Raw genomic sequence first — 14,025 nt, 5'->3', positions numbered from 1 at the left:
GTAAAACTGTAAACTCAGTGTCAACACACAAGTGCATTCCATGACAAAGATTGCATTAGTTACCAAGTAGATATGTTTAACAATGCTTATATTTTTTAATATACATTAATTAGATTATGGTCTTTCATTGGAAGTTCAGTGCGCTTGCAGAGATACTCCGCCCACACGCTGTTTTGATTGGCTATCTATCTATTGTAGCATATGAGCAGTTAATTCATTCATTGGTTCTGAATTAATTAATCATGGCTCGTTGAATCTAAAACAATGCACATTCCTGATGAAACCCAAAGCTTTTAGCCTCTGAACTCATGCATGTAAATCAAACTCTCTGCAAGCTAAATGACCGGCCTGGTGCCAGCATGGCTGGGTTTAAATTGCTTATGACACCCCGGAGTGTTAACAGACATCACACGAGTCACGTGAGCAGCTTCAGAGAGATTACGAACTCTCTCTGCACCTATTACACACACACACACACACGTACGCACACACGCACATGCACACGCACACACACACACACAAACGTTTCTTTACACTCATCATGTAAGTCATTACTAAGATGTATTTGATAGGTTTGTGCGTTGCATAACTGGTTAGCCCTGTTATGCAATGGTTATGATTCTCTGATTTGTAACTCGGAAATGTTTCTCCTAATTATTGTTCTCAAATAAAGTCATGATTTTGTAACCCTACCTCTGACCAGGTCATAAAACTTTATGACCCAACTGGGAGAAACAGGAGAGCCCAGCTCGTTAGAAATTCTTGTAAGGAAAAAGGAAAGTACCTTTTAAATTTATTAACTGTATTTCCTTTTTGTGCTTAGTTGTTTTTCATATCAAATTGGAGTATCTGCAATTTTATCATGTGTTAATCAAACTTTAAATGTGTGTAATTCTGCATATGAACGTAACTTTATTTTTCTCCTACCTTTACCTGCCATTCTTGGTATCTGTTTATTTCCTATGTATGAGTGGTTCTTAGTCTTATTTTGACTGAACCACTCATACATAGGAAATTACAGTAAAATGTATTATTCTGGAATTACCATCTTGCTGGAATATAACTGCTGAATTCTGACAACACCATAACTTACTCGAGTGGGTGTCTCCCCAGAGACAAACAAACTTTTTCCCGTTTCAGATCTTTGGACGTTCATTGGTTGTTCGCACGAAGGCGTGAAGCAAGTCGCTCCATAAGAAGGCTGACACAGAAAGTTCTCAGAGCACTTCGTCTCAGAGCACTTCTGGTTCCATGGCTCCTTAGGGAGCTCTCGTCTCCGTTTTTCTTTTCTTTCCTTTACTAAGTTTTATCCTCATATTTGGCTCTCCCTCCACAAGGGAGACCAAATCTGAATAATTTCTTTGGTAACTTCACGTTCAGTGAACCTTTAAAACTTCGCACGAGTCTGCTCGCCCTGGAAGACACGAGAGAACACGCCCAGCTCCAAAAGAACGACACACGCATGCTCATCTACATGCAATTATTATTTTCTATAGAGATTTAAAGGCTGCTTAAGGTTGTCTATTCCCTTTTTCAAGGTGATCTGATTCCTTGTTGTCTTTCAAAAGGTTACTGTCTGAGATTTTGCCATACTGGTCGATCATTCTGTGATCTCGCCTATTCCACTTTCACTTCCTCTTGTTTACCCTTTCATCCCCTTTCTCTCATCTGTTATCCGTTTTGTCTTGTATTGTTTTTACTGTTTGTATTTTTATATGCATATTTACTCTGTGTGAATCATAGTTCAATGTATTATTAGTTCAATTATTAAAATCCAATATATATTCCTGATTCTGTCTAAAATGCTTACATCACAAAGTCAATGAAATGTTTGATCTTAGCTACAAAGCTTATTTGTTACTTTTCAGTAACCTAAATTTTATAAGCACAGGAGAATAGTTTCATGGCCAGAAACTATTTTTCCTGGAATTATAAGAAGTGATAACTTTATTGAAAGATGATAAGTTAATCTTACGGCTGTTTGCTGGACAAACCACTGTTCGATTTGCATTAATTCCCAGTAAAAGATATCACGATAATTGATATTAAGAATGGAATATTGACATATCAATGAGTAAATTACAGTGCCTTGTAATGAGTTATTGATATATACAATTGACCTATTTTTCATTTTCAATAATTTTAATGTAACTGTCATATGAGATCTATATATTAATCATATTCCTGATTAATTATTAAAATTCCCTATATATCATTTGAGCTAACGTTAATGTATTACCCAGTGCGGTTACACTATCAATAGAATGAAGAATGTAGAATGAATGTAGCAGAAACATTGTATTATTAAATGTTGAAATTAACATTAACTAAGATTAATAAATGCTTTAGAAGCCGTTTTCATTGTTAGATCATGTTAACTTAAGTAGTTAACACATGAACCCTTACTGAAAATATTTATGGTTATACTTTTATAATTTGGTGTAATTTAAAATGTAGCAAATTTTGAAATTGTAAAAGGTGTTACCAATTTATCTACCGTATTTTTCGGACTATAAGTCGCACCTGAGTGTAAGTCGCATCAGTCCAAAAATAGGTCATGATGAGGGAAAAAACATATATAAGTTGCACTGGACTATAAGTCGCATTTATTTAGAACCAAGAACCAAGAGAAAACATTACCGTCTACAGCCACGAGAGGGCGCTCTATGCTGCTCAGTGTATGCTTAAGGTTCATGTCAAATTAATTTTGATAAATAAGTCGCACCTGACTATTAGTCGCAGGACCAGCCAAACTATGAAAAAAAGTGCGACTTATAGTCCGGAAAATACGGTAATCACTGGACTTATGTGCTAATTGAAACACTGGAAGTCCATCATTCCTATCTCATTTTCTGTTCCTGTGTGGAGGAAGTGCCTCTGAGCTTTTACTCACAGCTCTCTGGCTGTGCTGTTTCCACAGTCGTGTTACTATTGTTAGCAGCCTCAGTCTGAGACGGTTCTTGATTGACCGTCAGTGTCGGTGGGTCAGAATCTCTGACCTTTATACCCTCTGACCCCTCAGACCCTGCCGCCTTGAGAGCAGCTAACAAGGAAGGAAATCTGATTATGTACCGCAAGACCCAGACACTGTTTTCAAGACATTTAAAACAGATGTTTCTTTACAGATGTGACAGGACACCAACAAACAGAAGGCAGCAAAAGTCTCACCTGGAGTGATTTCAGATGGACGCTTGGGTTTGACAATAAGTTTGGCTCCTCCCCCAAACACAGCTGCCCACATGCGGTTGTTGAGGGGATGAGCGGCCAGCCGGAAGAGCTCGTTCCCAGAGTGTGTGCCAAGACCGTGAATCAACAGACTGAGATAAACAGCCACCACTGCCTCACACAACATGACCTTCAGACTAATGTGATCATCACCCTGAGCACACGCCAGCAGACTGATCAGAGATGACACACCTGTGAGAGGAAGAAAACATACACAATGAGCCAGTGATGGGTAAAAGGTGAAAAAAAGTCTTTCCACCTATGCAGCCATATATCCTGTATCTGTTTGTTCTTGGATTCTTCTATACATCCATCCTTCCATCAATCAATCTATCCTCCACCTAACTGTTCATTCATCCGGCCATCCAACGTTCTGTCCATCCAGTGCATCCTTCATCTATTGCCCCTGCATCCATCAATCCATCCACTCTCTCCTCCATTTATCTGTTCATCCATCCACTTATCTGTCCACATATCCAATTATATCTTCTCTCCCATATCAGCTAGGGCTGTGTATTGCCAAGAATCTGGTGATACTATACATATCACAAAACAGGGGTTGCGGTACGATATGTTGTAATACACTTCGATACTGTAAGCAAGGCGATATATTGGGATATTTCTTATTTTTGGAATAGGATATATTTTTAGGAAAGCTGTTGTTAAAAACACACCACCATATGCAAACCTTAGCAATAAATAAATAAATTAAAATAACCAGAACACAATGGGATCCTCATTTGCAATAATCAGTCCCTGTAACATTTAATGTTACTGAACCATTTTTTGTGCGGTATGAGTAAAGAGGGAAAAATTTAAGTGCTTGTAGGATCCTTTGGTTAAATGTATAATACGTATAACATTTATTTTATAAAAAAGACCATATACATTTTTAGACCCTGCTTTAAAGGTTCACAATTTAAGTTTTCAATTGTAACATACAATGTCAAAACAAAACAATGACAAAACACCCCAAAATGATGAGAGAAAGCTGCAGCAGTGCTATGACCCTACCTCCCGCTGTGCCCCGTGCGAGCCTCTTCACACGGGACACGGCACGCAGCAGAACCGAGGCGGCACCCGTGCCACGGTCCCGCGGTGGACATTACTATAAAGCCCAAATGACTATCCGTCCGTCTTTCCATCCATCTATTATCTATTATTAACTTCCATAATGTAAAAAAGAATATTGGTGGTTTAAAAAAAGAAGGAAAAAAAAAGATATTTATTCATAAGAGCATTGTCTACCCATATGCAATAACTGAGAGTTTGCATTGAGATTATTGTTTGATAATTTTTTTTTATTATTTTTTTTTTACCACCAGTCTGACAACCAGGGACTTTTAATAGTCAGATATAACTTTCCTCTCCATACAGAATGAGTCATTCCAGACGAGAATGAGTCTGAATGTGCCATTTCTCTGCATGTGTTCTGTGGAGTCAAATCTGATGTGTGTTACCTGGCCACTGTGCAGGGGCAGAGGTGGGTGTTGCATGTTCCTCGATGCTCTCAGTGCGAAGTCTACGCCTGTCGCTCAGTAGCAGACCCTGATACACCATCCCTGTGAACTGACTGGCCTCTGATTGACTGCTGAACACACACACACACACAAGGAAGGCATATGTCCATGACTGCGTTTATGAGTTACAAGAATGGTATGCCATTCAGAACAGTCAGACAATCTAAGCAGGTACAACATCTTTAGAAGCATTTTAAGAACAGTGTAATTTATCAGTTGGGGGATGTTTGTACCTGTAGCTGTGGCTGTCACACAGCGACTGGTAGATACAGGCCGATAGAGAAGCAGCGAGTGTGTGTAAAGCATTCACCTGAAATAAACATGCACATATAAGCAGAATCATACACACACACACACACACACACACACACACACACACACACACACACACACACACACACACACACACACACAGAGTCTTTATACAATATTTCTATTTGTGAGGGAGTCTGTTTGTGTGTCTCTCACCCGGTCGTCCAGCATGTCAGGGTGTGGTGGAGCCTCCATCTGGACAATGGTGTAGAGGATATCATGTATGTGGTTTCTGAGATGCATGACGGGATTGGCGATGACCGTCTTGGTGGGAGCGATGCTGGCTGACAGCAGGGGCAGAGTGGTGGGGAGCGGAAGTGGTGACTGAAGCTGCTTCACTGTCATTTCCTGAGGACACCCAACCAACAAATAACATGAGAACACACTCAACCAACCTATCACAATATAAATCAATCAACATGTTGGACCATCATGTGAGGACACACTTGCTGAGATTCCTGCAGCAGGAAGAGAAGCTCCATCCTGACAGACGTCACTCCTCCACCCTTGGCTCCGTGTAGACTGCAGTAACTGAGGAAGACTCTGAGCAGAGCCTGATTATCTCTCAGCCAGGCTTTCCTCCTCTCTGCATGCAGCTGCTTGGCCTGCAGACGCCGTCGCTCCATCTGATGACGTTCGTACGCACCTACTTCACCCTGGAACTGTAAGTCTTCCAGGTCCAGAGATCCATCTTCACCCCACTTCTCCAGCTGACCTGCAGCTACTTTTCCTTCAAACTGACATATCAGAATATCCGAAACAGATCAGGGATGACCAATATATTGAATGTTTATTAAGGTTTGAATAATATGTTGTTGGAAATACAATTAATCAACATCATGGATTTTGCATTCAGTTTAATGTACTTCTGAGGAATTCAGTTTCCTATACTTTCGGTACATTAACTTAGTTCTTTCTAGCAGATTTTAATTGGGCCTTGGAGTTAAACCTCAGCAGTTCAATTAATTCTAATGATTCAGTTCTTTTTAACTGTCCATTTAAATCAATCACTCACAACATAATTCATCATTCACAGACATCTCTGTATGGTATTTTACATTCATTAAATGCTTAAGTAATAATGCATGCAGTTACATATTGCTGTTTATTATTATATATTAATACTTTGCATATAAATTAACTAAATATTATTCCTTGTATTCATTTATGGAAAAGATATTGGCTTCAATTAAATAAAGCATGGACTTGGTTGAAGTGGAGAAGTCCTGCATTCGTCCCCAGAATCATTTTTTTACTGGAAGGTCCAGTTATGATATTTAGATTAAACAGAATCAAAATGAAACATCGGCACAGATCAACCATTTACAAGAAGATCTAACATTAATTTAGAAAATATACAATGTGAATTTCTTGTGTATTTTTAATATTAAGATACACTAGAAGAAGTCGAAGGGAAGTCGTGGCCTAGTGGTTAGAGAGTTTGAATCCTAACCCTAGGGTTGTGGGTTTGAGTCTCGGACCGGAAATCCCACGACTGAGGTGCCCTTGAGCAAGGCACTGAACCCCCAACTGCTCCCTGGGCATCGCAGCATAAATGGCTGCCCACTGCTCTGGGTGTGTGTTCACGGTTTGTGTGTGTTCACTGCTGTGTGTGTGCACTTTGGATGGGTTAAATGCAGAGCACGAATTCTGAGTATCGGTCATCATGCACTGTCAAAATGCAAAACAATATCGAGATAGACCATCTCATGGGATATAGTGATTCTTCTCTGAATTTTTTTTTTTGGTTTATCAAAATCCCAATCAAGGCTCAATCTGAGATTGAAAACTTGCAATGAGATGGTGAGCACCAACCTTATAGTTGCAGATGTGGTGCGTGGCCTCGATTTCTTTCTCCAGCCAGTTGTAGAGCTGAAATCGTAGCTTGCCACCATCCACCTCATATCCTGTTGCCAGCGTCCGCAGCTCCGTCATGAGGATCTTCAAACAGGCTCGGAACTTCAGCTGTTCGGCGATCACGTCCACTTCAGACTCGCCCGTTGAGTCTTCATGCCGTAGGGCTGCTGCTTTGGATGGCTTTTTAGCCTCCTCATGCTCCACCTCTGGTTTCTTCATGGTCAGCCCACCCTCTTCATCCTCTTCTTCTTCCTTATTGTCACCCCAGTCCAACTGTAGACCCTCATCTTCAATTTTAACCATCGGTTGACTCCAGTCTAGTCTGATGGAGGAGTCTGCTCCCAAGGCCTGACTGGAGAGGGCAGGAGCTCCCCAGTTGAGATCTGAAGCCTTTCCTCCATTCTCCTGTGGCTGGGCACCAGTGACGTTGGCCACAGAAGAGCCCTTACTCAGAGAAGACGCTTTCTTAGTGACTTTAGGGATTTTGGATAAGACCTCAAGAGCCAGGAGTGGACAGCCCACCTTAAAGTGAGCGTTAGCAGTGGTGAAGAAGAGTTTCCGCTCTATAAGGTTTATTTCATCTGCGCTGTTGCGTTCTGATGTTAGACCAACTACAACTGCAGATGCTTCTGGCTTGGCAAAATGTCGTCGAATAATCAGAGGGTGTGCACGCAAGTAGTTATAGAAACTAAAGACGACAGGATTACACGATTTCACCAAAACATCTGAAAAAAAAAAAAAGGAACGTTCTGTATCAAACACTGTTATTAAAATAATTAGTTCCAAATTTACTCAGTAGTTGATAGGTGTAAAATTACTAGCTGTCTTTCCTAAGCGGTGCATGTTGCGATTATTATTATTAACATTTTAAGTATTTTTCATGATACAGTTTTATTAAAGCAGTCAATAGCTGCTGTAATGCAGAGTGTCGTTACCAGGGTTCTCATCATCCTCTTTGTAAATCTGCTCCAGCAGGGTGTCCAGGGCTCTTGTGTAGTCCTTCATGATCCAGTATGCAATGCTCCTTAGGAATGGGTCAGGGTGCAGTTTGGTACAGGAGAACCCGCTTCCATCTCTGTTGCAGCCGAGAACCTTCTCGTACAGGATACCCTGGCAGGTGGAGGAACTCTCGTAATCAGCCTCGTAAAGACGAGCGACAATCATCGCAAGCTGGATGTCCTCCATTTTCTCCAGACAAACCTATCAGAGAGACAGACCATTTCAAGAACATACAAGTTTATTTACACTATTGCATTGTAAAAATGACATTAAACACAAATCACAGGCGGGCGATATAATGATAATTATTTACGATAATGATCCAGGAATTATTTTTTTAACTTTAAACTAGTTTAAAGCCAGATGAAACAGCGCTGACAAACAAGAGAAACACTGTGTGCAACGATGCAGTCAAAAATCTGCCTTTAAAATTGAAAGTTATAATAAATAATAAATAAATAAAAATGTATTGTGGTAATTATCGATATCGACTAATATGGAACATTTTATCCTGCTAATTCTTTGGCCATATCACCCAGCCCTAATAACAATTAAGCATCCTTTAACCTAAAATTATCATTACCATAATATGGAAAAATACTATAAAGTATTTTTCTACTTGAAAACATCACTGTATAGGTGTGAATCTAACGAGAAATACCATAAAATTATAATATACATTGACAGTTAAATAATGACAGTTATTCAAAAACACAAGTATAAAAGGTTTGGACACATTACATTCTACTTTACTAGTATTTGATTGGAAAACCTGAAACATAAAAAATAATTATACATTTTACTCTTTTTAATAATTTATAATAGGCTTAATTTTCTTGCTAAAAATATCCCCCCCCTTTTTTCTTTTGAATTTAGGTTAAAATATGACCATACGTTTTTTTGAGGAGTTTCATGAGTCACAATTATATCTGACTTTTCATCTGTCTATTTTAAAAATAAAAATAAATAAACTACAACAGAAGCAGAGCGACTTCGTTTTCCTAATATAGCTCCACACATTTCATTTTAACCCATATTGTCGTAATCTCTCACGAGCGGTGTTATCACTGTGTTTTGACTGTGTGCTGTCAGACATCCAGCCCAAGGGACACTAAACCAGTCATATGTCCATCAGGGGAGTTTATCTGTGATGTTTTGACTAAACTGAACCATTCAGGGCTGTTATATCACACTCCACTCTTCACAGACGACCACACGCTCTATGACGTCACAACCAAACCTAACCAAACTAAGCAGACTCCACATCTAAAAGATCAACAACACACACTTTCTATATTCTCCTGGGAATGAATTTCAGCAGAGTTAAAATAGGACAGTGCAGACCTCAATGGCGTCTTTCAGGGAGCCAGCGAGCAGGAAAAATGCAGCCGACTGCTCAAAGCGCTGTTTGCCCAGTAGAGAGAAGGCGTTCTTTAAAGCTGCCTTTCTCCAGCGGTCCTCCGTGAAGTTATGGCTGAAAAACTGGGTCATCTTCTCATCATGTTGAGACCTACACGGAAATCAATACATAAATAACCAGACAGAGATTTTAAGAGTTCATAGCAACACAGCATCAAGGGAACAGCACACTGCATTGGAGATATGTTAAGGTAACACTGGATCCATGAATAAGAGTCAGTAGGGTTTAAAGCACCTAAAGAGACCCCAGAGAACAGCCTTCTTCTTCATGGCCAGATAGAAGAGAGCCGCATCCAGTGGATCATTATGCCTCTGAAATGCTGCTTTGGCTACCTAATGCAAAAAAAGAAGCAGAGATTTAGTTTTCATTTGTAAACTATAATATCACCACTGGCATAGTATTCAAAAGACCTGTTTACACCAAGAACGATAACTATAAAGATAACTTTAAAATTACAAATGTCCTGCTTCTTGCGTCAGATCAAGGCTGCATCTCATTTGTAGTTTTACTTGATCTTACTGCTGCGTTCGACACCATAGATCATGACATACTCATAGATCGATTACAAAACTATACAGGTATTCAAGGGCAGGCTCTAAGATGGTTTGGATCCTACCTGTCCGATCGCTACCATTTTGTTTACTTAAATGGGGAGTCATCTCATTTATCATCAGTAAAATATGGAGTGCCACAAGGATCCGTCCTAGGTCCCCTTCTATTTTCAATATACGTACATGAATTAGCTTCCACTGTTATGCTGATGATACTCAGCTATAGATCTCAACGAGACCAGATGAAACTTCTAAATTATCTAAGCTAACAGAGTGTGTTAAAAATGTAAAAGATTGGATGACCAATAATTTTCTCCAATTAAATTCGGATAAGAAAGATATATTAATTATTGGACCAAAAAACACTACACAGAATCTTGTAGATTACAATCTGCAACTAGATGGATGTACTGTTACTTCCTCTACAGTCAAAAATCTGGGTGTTATATTAGACAGCAACTTGTCTTTTGAAAATCATATTTCCCATGTTACAAAAACTGCATTCTTCCATCTTAGAAACATCGCCAAGCTACAAAACATGTTATCTGTTTCTGATGCAGAAAAGCTAGTTCATGCATTCATGACCTCTAGACTGGACTATTGTAATGCACTTCTAGGTGGTTGTCCTGCTTCTTCAATAAACAAGCTACAGGTAGTCCAAAATGCAGCAGCTAGAGTCTTTACCAGGTCAAGAAAATATGATCATATTACCCCAATTTTACAGTCTCTGCACTGGCTACCTATTAAGTTCTGTATCAGTTAAAAATTATCATTACTTACCTATAAGGCCCTAAATGGTTTAGCTCCTGCGTACCTATCTAGCCTTCTACCACGTTACAATCCATCACGCTCCCTAAGGTCACAACACGCTGGACTTTTGGTAGTTCCTAGGATAGCAAAGTCCACTAAAGGAGGTAGAGCTTTTTCACATTTGGCTCCCAAACTCTGGAATAGCCTTCCTGATAATGTTCGGGGTTCAGACATACTCTCTCTGTTTAAATCTAGATTAAAAACGCATCTCTTTCGCCAAGAATTCGAATAATGTATCTTAAATTGTGAGTGTAGTTGCATCTGATCAAATGCTCATTTTTATTCTTTAGCTTGGGTTAAACTAATTAATTTTACTTTGCTGGATCAGCAGCTATATGCTAATGATGTCTCTATTTGTTTCTATGTTTTGCCACAGGATTTACATCCCGTGGTAACTAGGATTTACACAAGCTCCAGTCTGGATCCAGAACACCTGAGAAGAGATGATGCTGACCCTCAGAAGACCTCAGATGATGCTAACCCTGAATCAACAAACAGAACTAACAAATATTGCTACAAGTGTGACTGCATCATATAATAATTATTAAAACATTAATAATGTTCATCGTCTGGCTGACTACGTCTTGTATAAATTTTTCTAAAAATCCTGTCATACATGCACAAACTGACAGTCACCACTTATAAGCTATTACTAAATATTGTAGAAATATAATTTTCTGTAAAGTTGCTTTGTAACGATTTGTATTGAAAAAAGCGCTATACAAATAAACTTGAATTGAATTGAATAACTGGAATTATATTAGCGTCTACACCAATGGAAGATTAGGATTGGGCAATTCTAAATGCCACTTTAAATGCACAAGTTTTTTAAAGCAGGGTGGACTGTATCTGGTTGTTAGTGTTTTTAGCATTCATCAGTTTGATAAAAATTGATCTGAAAGTGATTCCAGCAATCATTCTGGGTTGTTACTGTTATAGCTTAGAATTATTTTTTAAATTATATTATTGTTATCGTCCTTGATATGGACGAATGGATCTAAAATTAACTGAATAAAAAAATATTACTGTATAATGATAATAAACAACTAAAATGAAGTAAAATTAGATGACATTTCAACTAATATGAAAATGTAAAGAAATGCAATGGACAAAACTGCACATAAGTAAAATTGTAATGCATTAGAAATTAATCTAATTTAATGGAGAGTGAAAGTCAAACAAATAATTAAAAAGATCACTAGACTTTGAATACTTTGAAGGCCGGAATTAAAATATTTAAAAAGCGGTTAATGAGATTCTCCTTCAGGAAAATGTTCCTGAATCTTCCTGTTGTTGTTTCTGGAACATTTTTATTAGCCAATAATATTCCAATAATAATTTTTTTAAAATAATGTTTTAAAAAAAATACACTAGAAAAAACATGAATTATATAAAAAAAAGAGAGAGAGAGTAAGAGATACACAAAATGTGTATGGTTGAGGGGCCTCCAGAAACCGGATTGGGAAGCAATGGAAAAACATATTTTGTGTAAATAATGCTATGTGTGCAAGTATGTTTGAGTGGACTTACCTTCTCCACTATCCGCCTCAGTGTGTTAATGTTTCTGATCCACCAGCCAACACCCACTGCCCTGAGCTCAGACCACTGCGGATCTCCTCTCTGCATGGCAGGAATCATGTTCAACATCTCCTCCTCAGCCTCTGAATGGAACGCCCATGCAAAGTGACATGTGGAGACACCTGGACACACAAATACAGTATAAAGACCAAGACCAGAGAAATACATGAGGCTTTCACTCCTTTATAACAACAAATGAATGCAGCACTCAGGGCAAGCAAGCAAGAAAATTAACACACACATTAGGATTCTGTGAATTGTGGGGAATTTCCATAGACTTCTATTACTTTTATACTGCCCAAATTACATTTTCTATCCCCTAACCCTAAACCCACCCCTTTAAGGAGACCCGTTTGCATTGTCACACTTTCATATTATTATTTTTTTCCTGAAAGTGGGGAAACATTTGGTCTCCACAATGTAGCACAAGCACACTCTTAACCTATCCTACAGAAAAGCATTAAAAGCTGCTAGATCCGATTACTTTTCTTCTCTTTTAGAAGAAAACAAACATAACCCCAGGTATTTTTTCAATACAGTGGCTAAATTAACGAAAAATAAAGCCTCAACAAGTGTTGACATTTCCCAACACCACAGCAGTAATGACTTTATGAACTACTTTACTTCTAAAATCGATACTATTAGAGATAAAATTGCAACCATTCAGCCGTCAGCTACAGTATCGCATCAGACAGTGCACTATAGACCCCCTGAGGAACAGTTCCACTCATTCTCTACTATAGGAGAGGAAGAATTGTATAAAATTGTTAAATCATCTAAACCAACAACATGTATGTTAGACCCTATACCATCTAAGCTCCTAAAAGAGGTGCTTCCAGAAGTCATAGATCCTCTTCTGACTATTATTAATTCCTCACTGTCATTAGGATATGTCCCCAAAACCTTCAAAGTGGCTGTTATTAAGCCTCTCATCAAAAAACCACAACTTGACCCCAAAGAACTAGTTAATTATAGACCAATCTCGAATTTCCCTTTTCTGTCCAAGGTACTAGAAAAGGTGGTATCCTTACAATTATATTCCTTATTAGAGAAAAATGGTATATGTGAGGATTTCCAGTCAGGATTTAGACCGTATCATAGTACTGAGACTGCTCTCCTTTGAGTTACAAATGATCTGCTCTTATCATCTGATCGTGGGTATATCTCTCTATTAGTTTTATTGGATCTTAGTGCTGCGTTTGACACAATTGACCACAACATTCTTTTGCATAGACTTGAACACTTTGTTGGCATTAATGGAAGTGCATTAGCATGGTTTAAATCGTACTTATATGACCGCCATCAGTTCGTAGCAGTGAATGAAGATGTATCATATCGATCACAAGTGCAGTATGGAGCACCTCAAGGCTCAGTACTAGGGCCGCTACTCTTCACGCTTTCTATGTTACCCTTGGGAGATATCATCAGGAAACATGCTGTTAGCTTTCACTGTTATGCTGATGATACTCAGCTCTATATTTCTTCGCGGCCCGGTGAAACACACCAATTTGAAAAACTAATGGAATGCATAGTTGATATAAAAAACTGGATGACGAGTAATTTCTTACTGCTAAATTCTGAAAAAACAGAGGTGTTAATTATAGGACCTAAAAACTCTGCTTGTAATAACCTAGAACACTGTCTAAGACTTGATGGTTGCTCTGTCAATTCTTCGTCATCAGTTAGGAACCTAAGTGTGCTATTTGATCGCAATATTTCATTAGAAAGCCACGTTTCTAGCATTTGTAAAACT

The 14,025-nt window shown here is 38.6% G+C and overlaps 1 protein-coding gene across 4 annotated transcripts in view; it reads right to left on the bottom strand.

Moving 5' to 3' along the window:
• dmxl2 (Dmx-like 2) overlaps positions 1-14,025 on the bottom strand; it is a 77,354-nt gene that overhangs the window by 16,367 nt on the left and 46,962 nt on the right. For all 4 annotated transcript variants that reach the window (XM_059506156.1, XM_059506159.1, XM_059506158.1 and 1 more), the window contains exons 20-29: positions 12,225-12,394; positions 9,568-9,665; positions 9,258-9,423; positions 7,850-8,114; positions 6,873-7,639; positions 5,504-5,794; positions 5,214-5,405; positions 4,979-5,055; positions 4,686-4,816; positions 3,169-3,417 (exon numbers count right to left, since the gene is read on the bottom strand). In XM_059506156.1, coding sequence (XP_059362139.1) covers positions 3,169-3,417; positions 4,686-4,816; positions 4,979-5,055; positions 5,214-5,405; positions 5,504-5,794; positions 6,873-7,639; positions 7,850-8,114; positions 9,258-9,423; positions 9,568-9,665; positions 12,225-12,394 — 2,406 coding nt within the window. The remainder of the gene's footprint in view (positions 1-3,168; positions 3,418-4,685; positions 4,817-4,978; positions 5,056-5,213; positions 5,406-5,503; positions 5,795-6,872; positions 7,640-7,849; positions 8,115-9,257; positions 9,424-9,567; positions 9,666-12,224; positions 12,395-14,025) is intronic.

This window comes from Carassius carassius, chromosome 23 (genome assembly GCF_963082965.1).
Source record: "Carassius carassius chromosome 23, fCarCar2.1, whole genome shotgun sequence".
NCBI classification, from domain to species: domain Eukaryota; kingdom Metazoa; phylum Chordata; class Actinopteri; order Cypriniformes; family Cyprinidae; genus Carassius; species Carassius carassius.
The sequence above is the reverse complement of the archived record's forward strand: the minus strand, read 5'-3'. Positions and strand labels throughout refer to the sequence as shown.